The sequence below is a fragment of the Electrophorus electricus genome, chromosome 16, assembly GCF_041902795.1.
Source record: "Electrophorus electricus isolate QZ-2024a chromosome 16, ASM4190279v1, whole genome shotgun sequence".
Classification (NCBI taxonomy): domain Eukaryota; kingdom Metazoa; phylum Chordata; class Actinopteri; order Gymnotiformes; family Gymnotidae; genus Electrophorus; species Electrophorus electricus.
This window is the reverse complement of record NC_137512.1, coordinates 6,768,336-6,782,368: the sequence shown is the minus strand read 5'-3', so window position 1 is coordinate 6,782,368 and position 14,033 is coordinate 6,768,336. Positions and strand designations below refer to the sequence as shown.

Here is a 14,033-nt window from a genome sequence, read left to right as displayed (position 1 = left end):
TGAACCCACTGCCTCACCTTCAGTCACTATCGATGTGCATTCTGAATCAAAGAGCAGATCAAATGGCAATTCAGGACCTGCTCTCATATTTCTCCTCTCTCACCTGTCAATGATTTAACTGCAATTCGCAAATAAACCAACGTGACCTTCTCGAATCGTTTGTGTTTGTCAAGCAGTGAAACAGTTCAGTCTGAAGTTCATCTGCTAGAGACTCGGTTTCAGAGCGCTCGCGGGAGCCAGCTCCGTTAGAGCGAGATGGCCATCTTGTTCGGACTGTGCATGCTGGGGAGCATCACTTCAATCGTCGTACTTGTTCTGCTGGTATCCATTTCGTACAGTCCACTAATAAGGTATGTACAGATATGGAGGGAAATTATGCCAGTTCCAGGGATGGAGGGTGCCTTCCCAATTGTTGGCAATGCTCTGCAATTCAAAACCAACGCAGGAGGTAAAGTGCCGCGGCTTTCTCTCTTGCCCAGCATCCTGGTTTTAATGGCGTATAAAGTACAGCGAAGCATGTTGTTTTTTATATGTATCTATCTTTCAAAGATTTTTTTAACCAGATTGTTGCGGGCACCAGTAAGAACAGACACAGGCCCCTGGTGAAGCTCTGGGTGGGACCCATCCCCTTCCTAGTCTTAATCCACGCAGAGACCATCGAGGTGTGTTTCACTGAAGCAGGTGCACCAGTGCCTGCCCTATCTCTTTTGCCAAAAGACACGATGAATCACTTTCATATGGACATATATGGTCACTCATTAAGTGCTCTCATTAAGCTGAACCGAGTTAACGGAAGAGGAAATATCTGTGCAGTAACTGCTTCAGTTAAGTCTCATTATTTATTTATTGTGAGAGCGCTGGTTATTTATATCCACTCATGTTCCGCCCCGCTCTTCTTTCAGCCTGTGCTGAGTAGTTCCAGACACCTGGATAAATCCTATCCCTACAGATTCCTGCATCCCTGGCTCGGCACAGGCCTGCTCACCAGGTACAGGCACCACACGACGCCCGTCCAGTCCGGGCTGCTCGGAAACATCCACACATTAGCACATTCACTTCCAAGCCGGTTTCTTCCAGTTAATATCCTCTTACGCACAGTACGGGGTCTGGCATCAAGGCAGGTCAGCCTTGTTCAGCCCTGACTGAAGACCTGCTTTGCCCAAACATCTGAGCTCCCAGGAGCTCGCGTTCACTGTGGCCAGATTCTTGGTCCATCCTCATTCGTTAGCCGAGATAGCCTGGTCCACTCTTTGCCACCTAACGTCTATTGCAAAGCAAGGCTGGAGGGGCAGGCCTCACGAGTTCCCATCCCGCACGCCACAGCACGGGAGACAAATGGCGCAGCCGACGCAAAATGCTCACGCCGTCATTCCACTTCTCCATCCTCGTGGACTTCCTGGAGGTGATGAATGAGCAGAGTGAGATTTTGATCCAGAAGATGCAGAAACACGTGGGCGGAGAGCCGTTCAACTGCTTTAGCTACATCACGCTCTGCGCGTTGGATATCATATGTGGTTAGTGCATTGTTAGCTCTTTATTGGCTCACTGGTCATTGCCTTTGAGCCAGCAGTCATTTTATCACTATCAATCATCATGCTAATTGCCAGTCACAGATTAAGCAGGCTATTATAGTTTGGTACTTGGTAGTTCATGCGCACCAATTTTAATATTGGGTCCGTGAATTTTTTTCCCCACAGAGACTGCAATGGGCAAGAAGGTCTATGCACAGAGCAATGCAGACTCTGAATATGTCCAAAGTGTGTACAAGTGAGTTACATCGTTTTTACATTGAACAAAACAAATTGCATATTGTTTTTTTTACCAGCATGTCACTGCTACGGTATTTGACCAAACCTCTGCTAGCTAACACTAATAAGTCACACTTGGACCAAATGGTGAAATATTACATTTAGTTGCAAAAAGCTCTTGAAAACTAAGATGGAATTGTTCAGTCATATTTAAGTTTGCAAAGAAATAACATTCTTAGAGGAAGGGTAGGTATACACCTAAGGCCTACACCTTGACCCAGCAGAACATTTATCAGGAATATGAAATATAAGTCTGTTATACAGATGTGATACTAAACATTTGTACACTGACATCCACTGGATCAGGGCGCATCTGAGAAATGGAACCTGATGTGATTACTAGAATCAAAATAAAATGCAGGGTTGATATCCATGTACATCCATCGCGTTTTGCGCAGGCCCATAAGATGCACTGTTTTTTAAAAAAAAAATAATAATAATAAAAGAGAAGGGGGAAGAATGTTTTACTATCTTATATGTATTCAACTTTGTATTTAAGGCCTTCATTCTGACCCATACCTTTCTGAACCAGAATTCTCTTAAAGGGCTGTGCAAGGTGGCATTGCCTATACATGTTTACCTGAAACGATATGCATTTGCATGTTCTCATTGTCTTTGAATGATGTAATCAGATCTACAACTTATCCCCCTCCAGGATGAGTGACCTCATCACTCGGAGACAGAGAGCACCATGGTGGTGGCCTGACTGGATTTATAACATGTTCGGAGAGGGGAAAGAGCAGACTGAAATACTCAAGATTTTACACTCCTTCACTGCAAATGTAAGTGATCCTTGTCGGCCTGGGCTGAGGATACTTCAACATAGGATGCACACTGAAATTGTACTTTATATGTGACCAGTGGAAGTTCTCATGTATGTTTATATTGCAGTGTACTGCAGAGAAATATGCTATATTTTCTTGTTCTGTCATAATGTTTCTGAAATGAAGGTAATCAAAGAGAGAGCAGCGAATAAGACTGTAGGATGGGAGCCAGAACCCAGGCTGAAAGAGAGGAGAGCCTTCTTAGACATGCTGTTGAAATCCACCGATGACGCGGGTGCCAAGCTGAAGCTCGAGGACATTCAGGAGGAGGTGGACACCTTTATGTTTGAGGTAGGACGAAACACAGGGCCACCACTCAGAGGACGTATCCCCCTCCTGCAGAGCTGCGCCAGATTTTGATTCGTTCTTTTCTTCCATGACAGGGCCACGACACCACAGCCGCTTCCATGAACTGGGCCTTACACCTAATCGGCTCTCACCCAGACGTCCAGAAGAAAGTTCAGATGGAGCTGCAGGAGGTGTTGGGTAATGCAGTTTTTAGCACGTATGTCTGAAGAGTGGCGACATGTCGCCTCCAGCTTTATTTTTTTGAGCGTTCGTTGAGTGACTCGAGCCGATTCACCTCTCAGTAGAAGAAATGAGCGAGCCCAGCACTGTCCTTTTACTTTGTACCAAGGTGACTGATAATTAACCCCGTGGCATAGTTCGCTCAGACACTCCGTGCCCTATCTCTCATTCTTGTTTCGTCGCGCCGGACAGGATCAGCAGGGCGCCGTGTGGGGGCGGAGGATCTGAAGAGACTGCGCTACCTGGAGTGTGTCATCAAGGAGAGTCTGCGTCTGTTTCCCTCCGTGCCACTGTTTGCACGCCGCATCTGCAAGGACTGCCACATAAGTAGGTAGCAGTGGGTCATCACGGCGGCGGGCGTCATGGTAGCGAGCACCACGCATGCTCCTGGAGTCGCTGCTATTATCCGTGTCTCGCTGAAACAGCAGGTGTCAGGGCTTCTAGTTTTGTCTCCCAGTGTCAGTTTCTTTTCAGCCCCAAAGTTAAATACAAATGTAGCTGAAATGGAAGGCAGAGGTTTTTTCCGAGAGTAGACATGGTTTCAGGGATTTGTGCAGGAATTTTTCATTGTACATTGTGTTAGGGTTTTTTTTCCCTTTCAGAAATGCTGAAATATCTGAGCAGCCACTGAATCTTTTTTTTTGACTTGACTGTTTTTTCTTCAGACGGTTTCAAAATCCCTGAGGGCGTGAACACTGTGATCATCCCGTACGCGCTCCATCGTGACCCGCGCTTCTTTCCTGAGCCTGAAGAGTTCCGACCTGAGCGCTTCCTGCCTGAAAACAGCCATGGAAGACATCCATATGCGTACATTCCATTCTCTGCAGGCTTCCGAAACTGCATCGGTAAGTCATACTCAGGATCGGAGACCGAGGACGAAAAACACTCTCTGTTTTGAATTTCTGTAATAGCACAAAAGGCCTTCCAGCCTGTGACTGTAGGCTTTAACCTGAACTTTGTAGTACATGCCCCACAACAAAACAGAAAAGTATGTGTCAGTTTTCAGGTCAAGGTCGTTGTGTTTCCCCAGACATCACACCTCAATACCAACACCACTTGTTAAGATACAGTATCCCACCACCATTACACTCCAACTGTTGTTCCCCAATCTGCACTGCCCCCTGGAATCAATCATCCATTTATCCTGGGATGATTGAAAAGATAACCAATAACTCCATTCCCACATCAATCTTGAGGGAGTGCAGACCTGAATGAAACAGATTGTCTCCTCACCGTTTAGCTGGCGCTTTTATCCAAAGCGACTTACAATTATGAGTGAGTAGAACTTGAGCAATTGAGGGTTAAGGGCTTTACCACTGCCCTCTCACCAAGTGGTTCTATCAACTCCAGCCAATTGGCTACCCACGAGGAGACACGATCTAACGAGTGTGAGAGTGGGGAGTAAGACAGTGAAACACCCTCGCGGAGATTAATTGCTTCATCCCTGTGTAGTCATATCCACCGCCTGCAAGACCGTGGCTGAAACTCCAGAATGCAAACTCCAAATAAAAGCATTGTAAATCCGGATGAGCGCGAGTTTAAATGAAGTCTGGGACTATGAATTCTTCTCTGCATTTGTTTGTGCATGTATATATATGTGTGTGTGTGTGTGTGTGTGTGTGTGTGTGTGTGTATGTGTTGATCCAGGTCAGCGCTTCGCTATGATGGAAGAGAAGGTGATTCTTGCCTCTGTATTGCATAACTTTGATGTGGAGGCATATCAGAGTCGCGACAACCTTCGACCCATCGGGGAGCTCATCCTTCGTCCAAAGCAGGGCATTTGGATCAGACTGCACAAGAGGGCCATCTGAACCCAAGCCGCTCAGTCTCCGCATGCTTGAAACATCCTTTGGCATAATTTATACACACGAATGGCAAATGTCAGGATGCGAGGCATAGCGGTTCTCTGGGACTGCCAAACTTCATCTTCTGTGCACTCTTGATGCCCTTTCGCTTTTATTTGTGAGATGCATTCAGTTACGGTGCAGACTTTAAGAATTTGGTTGTTGCCCAGCTGTCTCCCATGTTTCCCTACAGTAAAAGCTGGTGTTTATGTACACGTTCCATGGCTCCATTCAAGAGCACATGTGAAAATAAAGGCATGCGAAAATGATGTGGATTTAAATGATAACTGCTAAATGATAATTTCCCTTGTTGCTTTTCACTTTCCCAATATCAGCAAAGTTTTCATTTTCTTGGTGTCAATTATAATGGAGTTCGTTGGGGATTTTTCATTTAATTTTGAGCAGTTCATATTTCTCCAAGTGCAAAAATCACTCCAGGACACTCCAGTTAAATGGATCATTTTTCGTGATTGTTTGTTCTTTTTAGGCTTGTGAAGAGAGTTCAATCACGTTTCCACTTTAGTGAAACTAAAGCAGGTTGCAGTGTGTTGCCACCTTCATAGTTGTTCATGGGCTTGGCTATTATCCTGTTTTTTGATAACTGTTAAAAAATGCTGTTGATTCACAGCCAAACTAAAAGCTTATCTTAGATTGCATTGCAAGCGAACACAAGAAAAGTGCACTCCAATTTAGAAGATTTGAACAATCATTTTCTAACTGCACCATAATTAGTGCAGCTAACACTAATTGTGTGTAAACACACAATTAACAAAGCAGCATTTCAGGGCATGTTTTCTTTACCACTACAATAGTGCAATGCTAGTACCAGCTGCAAATTAAGCAGTATTTTGATTTCTTCCAGATAATTAAAACTGTATCAGAATTCCTCATCGCATAGCAGTGCTGGATTCTTGCTAGATGTCTAAAAGCTCATTTGTTGTTTCTTGGCCTTAATCAACTTTTACTTCAGCTCGTACATCACAGCAGCTTAGTTCGTTCTAATGTTAACCCCGGGACAGGGAGCGACAGAAATCCCAGCTCCACAGAGGGGCAGTGGTGCTCCTTCTCCTAAGCCTCTAGAACTGGAGCCTGACTGAGGAAAGGAGGGTAAACCAGGTCAGCAAATCCCAAGCCCAGGACCCACTACTGAGACATTGTCACAGATAAATCAGGTTCAGCCAGAGCACCTGAGCCTTAGGGGTTACACCAGGGTTTACATTTAGTAAGAGTTTTTTTTTGTTGTTTTTTTTTAAACCAGTTAAACCAGTTTGCATGAAATGCTATGTGTTTATGATGGAATTACAGTTATGTCATGGGCAGGACAAACTGTTCGTTTGCAGTGGCAGGTAAGAATGAGAGTCTCCACTGGAATCCTCTGTTACATTTCTTTCATATCGCAGGATTCTGAAACATCAGATAGAGTCGGTTGGATAGGAATCTGCCGGTCAGTACTGAGCAATTAATGCGGCGTGCCGTCATGAGCTGAACACGTCTGGTGGTGTTACGGAAGCCTTCAAAGCCAGGCATAAATAGTTCTTAAGGATACAAGCAGAGATGGTTAACACAAGCAGATCCATAGTGGTTAACCCCTGAACTGGCAGGCGAGGTTTAGACATGGAAGGCATGACAACAAGTAACAAGGTGTAACTTGAGAAAACCTTGGGAGACCTGGCTGCCAATTGCAAGCATTCACAAGGAGGAAGCTGAAAGAATTCAGGACAGAAAGGATGCATGTGTACGCCTGTGATTCATAAAAACTGGTTAACTGGAGTTGGACTCTTGGGCAATCTGGACTCTATAGCGCTATGGAGACTAGCTACTCCTTTTCAATCTTAATTTAGCCCTTTATGTGTCAGATCTGCAGAGATCTTCAACTTCAAAGAGGAGATAAATTGATTTTCTGGAGCCTGGTTCCATGAGCTGAATACATTTCTCCAATTTCTACTTTAGCCCACAGTGTTGAGAATTTATTTAGTGCCTTATCAATGCATATGTTAACTCAATGATTTCTCACTAGTGAACATCAAAGCTCAGTTGCAAAAAGCTACCAAAGTTTTGCAATTAACTTGGAGAAGTTCTGTAGGTACGTACAGTGCATATTGCTCTATATGGGTTTTTCATTACATAGAGAAAGTGGGAAATACTAGAGAAAATGGCCCATTTTTTCCCAGGTCCCCAGACAGGTACCATTCAAGTTTGGTTTGTCCACAGGATCAATTCATATGTAAGGCTGCATTTACTTAAGAAGCATGTATTAATGCATCCCAGTTAATAATCTGATTTTTTTCTTGCAAGATGGTGTCACAGTAGGAAAACACACTAGCTGGGCAGGGTTATTAAATTAAGGTTTTTATGGTGTCTGGATGGGTTCAATGAAATCTTCCTAGTTTCAGTGTTTGACAACCACCATTTTGCACCCACAGTTTCCTAACTTGATAATCATGCTTGATTTGACACTCGATCATTAGCAGATGTGCTGAATTGGGCACATTAGAGCAGATAAATCAAAGTTGTGCAGGACCATGGGCCACAAGGAATACAGCTGAGCGGCGGTGCACATAGATGAAAGCTGGAATTTATCCCTGGCTCATAAATCTCTGGTCTTTGATCCTTTCTTAGACATGGATCAAGCATAGTGACTAAATTACACAGTTATTAGTCTAGTCTGTGCCCTTCTGAATTCACTTAGTTGTGTAAACAGATTAAACGCTAATGGGGTTTGAATGTTAATAAAGAAAATTTAGCATACCAATCTTAAAATGCTTTGACTAAGAAACTATGCCCTGATGTTGAAGTCACTTCTCTTAAATTCTGTTTAGACATCCAATGATGCACGTCTATAGTCCCCATGTCTGTAGACCCCAGCGGGTCAGAATATATTTTGAATTCTTTTGCAGGTGGAAATTCCATAGTGGAAATAATAAAAAAATAAACATTCAGATGAAAAATAATCTATTAAATGCAAAATTTTAAGAGATTAAATATTCCCATTCCTTTTAAGAGATTAAATATTCCCATTCCTAGTGTGTGAAAAAACTTAATCGAACCTTCGGAATCTAGTTCTGCAACAAAAAGGGTGACATAAATCATATAACGGCAGTATGTCTGTATTGTATTTTTCCTTCAGTTGTAAGCTTCTCTGAATGAAAGATGTCTGTCAAATGACAGTGTAAACGCAGGAGTTCCAGAGGAAATGTGAGCGCATATCCAGTGCATGGATTTGTTGGAGGTTTAAAGCAGTCAACAACAAAAAAAAACCTTTACATCATGGTTTCATGGTTGGCTTTTTCAGAAAGAAAATACCCAATGTGAAGATATGCACCAAGTAATGTGCAAAATGCACCAATTATAATTAAGATGATGTTTCCACTTCCACATATGTATCCATGCAGTTAAAACAGAGACAAAGTGGAAATATAATGTAAGTAACATGGTTGTTCATCAGTTCACAGACGATCATGTTCATCATTATTCATGTATAATAATAATAGAACAGCTTCACAAAGGTCACTCTTTGCAAAGCCTTGGTGTGACGCACACACCGATTGCCAATAAGTGGTGTTGCCTTGGGCAGCGTTCTGATCTGTCCTGAGCAGCACAGTTTTCCCTCTGGTGTGCGTCTAGTCATTTTCTGGGGAGAGATCCCCATTCTATCAGTTGTTTGTCTACCAGTTGTTTCATCTGTCTGTCTCTTGTTCCTCCTCCATAGGGAGGTGGTGGTTCTTGCCCAGTCCAAGGATCAAACCAGGGTCCACCTCCCTATATAGGGTGAGGCCACTTGAGGGAGATCAGGCTAATAAACCCAGATTAGCTCCCAGCTCATGGTCTCCCTCTGGTGGACACAAACTGGTATGAGCCAATCGCTGAGGAATGGTTTTCTGGTTTGCTTCCACGCATGCAAGAAAGCTTGCCAGAGACATTACCTCTGTTAAATTTGATGGAGTAGGTGCATGAACTGTAGTTCATGAACTGTAGAACTGAGTGAATGTTTGTGAATACCATGAATACGCTTAAAAACATGGGAATTAGTAGAACAGTGTAAAGGACAGGCTGAACTGGGAAATAGAGGTGTATCACTAGACTTTGTAATAGAAGTTGGCACATTGGTCTGACCTATTCATTGTCCTGCATGTAACAAGTCATTCTATCTCAGAAGAATTTCTATATTGCCATATTGCAGTACTCAGAGTACCTTTCAGTTAACTAAAACGGATGCAGAATATATGTGATTAATTTATGACTAGGCTGAGTCTCTCTGTATGTGTTTTTTTATGTTTTTTGTTGTTGTACCTAAAAGCTATAAGTAAGCATAGAGCCAACCCTTCTGAAGGTACAAGACATGCACATTGCAACAATTTCTCAACAATGCATTAAATGGACAAATTATGCAGTGAATTTGTACTTGTTCAAATACATTTAATCTTACATTTAATTTCTTCGGCTCAGTGTAGACACGACTCTATGCACATACACTGTGGAAAAACCACCATGGAAATTGGGCATTCTGTTATTTTTATAAAAATATAACATTATGCCTGAGAGCAAGCACTTATGCAATTAGTCCTAGTCCCACTGCAGCATGTACAGTAAACACTGCTATTGTTAACACCAGGGGCATTTCTAGACTGCCTGTTGTACTGGTGCATGCACAGAATTAAGAAGGCACAGCTTAGCCCCTTTGTTTGTCATAGCGTGTTTGCTTTTTAAATGCGTGTTTGCTTTGTTAAAAATGCCCGTTGCTTTTCCCTTCTCTGTTGTTCCTTTGCCTTCTGGTTCTATCTGTACTGCTTGTGCTTTCATTCTTTCTCCAGTCATTTTTGTGTAATAATTTAAATTTTGTGTAATCATTTACATTTCATTTTAGCACATGTAATATGAAATAATTTCTTTGAGACATAAAATGACATGTAAATTGTGATTTTATCTTTGTATCAATAGATCATGCTAGTTAGATAACGCAGGCTTGCAAAATGAGCAATTTACGTATCTAATTTTACAAGTTTATCTAGTTTTTTGGGTTAGCAGTGCTACCTTTGCTAACATAACCAGTGCCTTTGCCAACTTAACTAATACCTTTGCTTTTGTGGTGTAATATGTGTTTTTGGTAGTTTAAATGGTTATTAGTGACTATCCATAAAACATATGTTATAATTTCCTGTCTTCTGCATGGCTGACTTGCTTTTAAATGCTAGAGCAGCACAATTTCTACTGCTAGCTTCATATAGTGAACAGAGAACTGAAGTAAACTGTCTCTGAATGAAAATTTTAGCCACTTAAGAATTTGGAAAATTGCTCAGTCATGATGGGAAACGTACCTATAGTAAATTCACATGGTGCTAATGTTTGTGTCACATAGTTTTGCTAAGCAATCCAAGTTGAGGTGTAATGCATTATGGTTTGCATATTGACATTATGGTTTGCGCATTGAACCCTATGATTATAGTGGGACACGTGCCCCATTAAATTTGGTATAGTGGCGCCCCGGGTCAGCACTATTCATTTCCAGTGTGAAACAAATTGCAAGGAGACATGAATGTGTTAATTTTCCAAGCTTCGCTCAACCGCTGACTACACTGGCCAAAATCTGTCCCTCCAGAACACAGGCTGAGGCTGCTTATATAGGCAGCGAAACACAGCATCTGTCTCTTACATGCATGCACTATGACGATATATACTATGCTGACAGCCTGAAGAGAAAACTACCAGTGATGGGTTGTCAGAAATATTCAGATTTTTAAACACAGGGCTGTATGATTGGGTTGGCTCGGAAATGATTTTCTATTTATTACCTCATATATTCGGGCATTGCAATTCAACTCCTTTGACAAAAGAACTCACTCAAATTCTAAGTAAAGGAAGGCACGATCAATGCCAATGTGACTTGTCATGTTTATATGTATAGCATCACCTCTGCAGTGGAGCCCTTGAACAAAGAGGAAACAGATATGCATTTATTTGAAATTACCCACGAATACCCCTTCATAAGAATGAACATCTATGTCTTTTACACATTTATTTTTGCTGTCACATACAGTATTTTTTTTTTGCCATCAGCAGTATAGGCCCATACTGAGCCTGTGAGCTCTTTGTTGCTTTAAATACCTGCACTTTAAAGGGGAAAGAACTTATGCACAGGTTCTCTCCACCGTCATACACCGTTATGCAATTCAAACGTTCCACAAGAGTACAACCCTTCCAAATTGGCCTAAAAGGCTCTTCGTGGAAGTGGGAAAGTGCCAGCCATTCAGATCTGCTCTGAAGATCTGAGGGATTGATATATTGAGTATATTTGGACATATACAAGTCAAGACTGAAAACTTGCTTATTTATCTATTTGTAAACTTATCTATTCTACCTAGCTTACATACTAATTCTGTTTTCATTATATTCATTTGTGGTCTTGAATAATTTTTTTGTTTTTTTGTTTTTTTTGTAAAGCAAATTGAACCGCCTCGTGTGTGAAACGTGCTATATAAATAAACCTGCATCTGGTGTCATGGCCAGCTAACAGAGTGGGGCTGGCCACAGAATCCCACCAATCACAGCCACTGAATGTTAACGCCTCGATAAGGTGGGCAGGCAACAAAGTGCAGGGTGCACAGGACACCCATCCAGTGCCAAGGGAAGCAGAGGAACACTAGGAACCTGAGCAATGAAGGGAGGGTCAAGAAGCTAAAAGGAGAGCTTCTCTCTCAGCCAGAAGCTGTTCACTTCTCCAGCTCACTGGCTTTTGATACAGGCCTTGATTCAGACAAGGATGAGTAGAGAAAAATAAGGCAGAGGAAAAAGACTCCCCATTTCAGTCTGCAGTTCATGTCGTCTGAGTCACAGCATATCAAGAATGGCTGAGTCACTAAGGGAGCCTTTTATGTGCACCTCCTAGGATGTCATTTTGAGAAATAAATGGGCAGACAGAACTGATAAAAGTTCGGAGTAATTTTTAAACGCAAGTACATGCAGTTACTGTCACAGCTGGCAATAATTATAGCTTCGAAGCAAAATGGTTCATTTTTGTTTGTGAATTACAAAGGTCATTCAGGTCACACTATCTACAAAGAGGTCAGAAATTATATGTGTGCAATATACCCAAGTTAGATCTGTGAATTGCACAAAAATGCATGGTGGCCTTTCTGTCCTGGAGCAGGGTTAACCTGAAGGAGTCTGCTAAGAGAACCAGCTGGCCAGTAGAAAGTGAATTTAAGGAGAAAGCACCATGACAACACAAGAGAGGGAAGATATGACAACTGTTGTCTCCCCTTGAGTCGGCGGAATAGTGTAAGTAAGTAAATCTTTATATATAGAGAGGTTTTCTACAACAAGTCTCAAAGTGCTTTACAAAGTGCTTTTCAAGTGTTACACAATGCAGCACAATAAAATATGCTAAAATCCAATAGTCAAAAAGTGACACACACAAGAAATATTAAAATATACATTGACATATCATACACACCACATAGGCTAAAACGTACTAAAAGAAAGAGAATAGAAATGTCTTTAAACGTTTCCGACAGGGGTTTAAATACATAAACACAGAACACTAACTAGGTACGGGTGTGTGCAGACATGTAGGCGTGATTACAAACAAACACGAAATCCCGCTGCACGCGGCGGGCCGCACCACGTGACAATAAGAGGGGCGCATTCCGTGACGGTCCTAGTTAGACAACAGACTGCCGGTGGAGACAGGTGGAACCAAAGGCATAATTATTCTAAAGTCCAGGATTTAAGACTCCTCTTGATGCGTGTAGTGAATTGAGATAGGGTCAACACAGATTTTTCACAAAGGGCCTAGCCCTTAACCCAGCACGGTTAAGAGCTAACTGCACCTCTTTGGGTGTCCTGTAGACCCACGATTATAATCCAAATGTTGATAACTGTTAGATCATTGGTAAGACTGACCAATCTGCCAATGTCCTTTCAATAAGATCACCTAAAGAGAGCATATACAGAAAAAATAACAATATGGAGTCAAAGTAGAACCTTGAGGCATCCCTACTAAAAAATCGTTGTTTTTTTTTGTTTTTTTTTTAAAAACATTTTTTATCCTGTGTGATAAATAGGAATAAAACCACTTTAAGGCCATCCCAAAAATTCCAGCCCACTGGTTTAACAATCCTAATACAATACCATATGGTCAATGATATCAAATGCTGCACTAGTGTCCTGAAAAGTAGGATTTGTCACGGAACGCTCGCCTCCCGTGAGTCACGTGGTTGGCCCGCCACGTGCAGTGGGAGGAGCCTGCTTCGTAGCCACACCTGCACGCACCTGTATTGTGTTAATCTTCTGTGTACTTAAACTCGTCATTGTGTGCAGTGTTGTTATTGTTGCCGTAATGTGTTAAATGGTCTTCTTATCGTTGTTAAAGGTAACCGTGTTTGTTTTGTGTTAACCGTGTTGCGTTCTGTGTTTGTAATACGTGATTGCCGTTGTCTTTATGCTTTCATTAAATGTTCGTCCTTTTCGAGGAAGTCTGTGCGTCCTGCTCCACGCCCTTCGGCACTCGGGCCGTTACAAGATTGAAAACTCTCCAACATCAGCATACGTTAACAGGTAATTTTAAACTTTCAGCAGAGCTGTCTCAGTGCTATTACTGAATCAAAAGTTCATTTTCTCCAAAAGCAGCTTTTGTTTAAAAAGTGAGTAATACATTCAAAATACACAGTAACTGGAGACAACAGACAGCATAATTTTATTTATTTATTTATTTATTTTAATGAGATGACATAAAGAAAAAAAGCAGGGACACAAGCCCTGCACAATAGAACCTTTTTTTTCCGTGAAATTGGTTCAAATCGATTAAAAAGGAGATTCTTCTAAAACGGGGAAGAAACACAGTTGAACTTGTAGCTGGTAAGACAGTACAATACTGAGGTCTACAGGTAATAAAGGTCAAGGTGTTTCAGGAAGCTAATAAAAAGATCAGCGAAGGTGCCTGTTGGGTTGCTAGGCTAGGAGGTAGGGCGATGCTGGCGGGCAGTGCCAACGAGCGTCTGTGGGCCCATGTCAGAGAGCTGTAGCAGAGACGC

General features: G+C 42.1%; 1 protein-coding gene across 1 annotated transcript; it reads left to right on the top strand.

The window, feature by feature from the left end:
- The first annotated feature begins 142 nt into the window (after window positions 1-142).
- cyp4v2b (cytochrome P450, family 4, subfamily V, member 2b) lies at window positions 143-5,273 on the top strand. The gene is made up of 11 exons (XM_027013053.3): window positions 143-448; window positions 550-662; window positions 903-988; window positions 1,324-1,514; window positions 1,698-1,767; window positions 2,464-2,590; window positions 2,759-2,923; window positions 3,016-3,118; window positions 3,353-3,487; window positions 3,826-4,005; window positions 4,808-5,273. Exons 1-11 carry the CDS (start codon window positions 256-258, stop codon window positions 4,969-4,971), a joined length of 1,527 nt encoding a protein of 508 aa, XP_026868854.2. The 5' UTR covers window positions 143-255; the 3' UTR covers window positions 4,972-5,273.
- Window positions 5,274-14,033: the final 8,760 nt, after the last annotated feature.

Bases quoted from the DNA above. Each gene is read 5' to 3' on its own strand.
- cyp4v2b (XM_027013053.3), top strand. From the start codon at position 256: ATGGCCATCTTGTTCGGACTGTGCATGCTGGGGAGCATCACTTCAATC. The intron at 1,768-2,463 runs GTGAGTTACATC...ATCCCCCTCCAG, and splicing joins TATGTCCAAAGTGTGTACAA to GATGAGTGACCTCATCACTC. The intron at 2,924-3,015 runs GTAGGACGAAAC...CTTCCATGACAG, and splicing joins TGGACACCTTTATGTTTGAG to GGCCACGACACCACAGCCGC.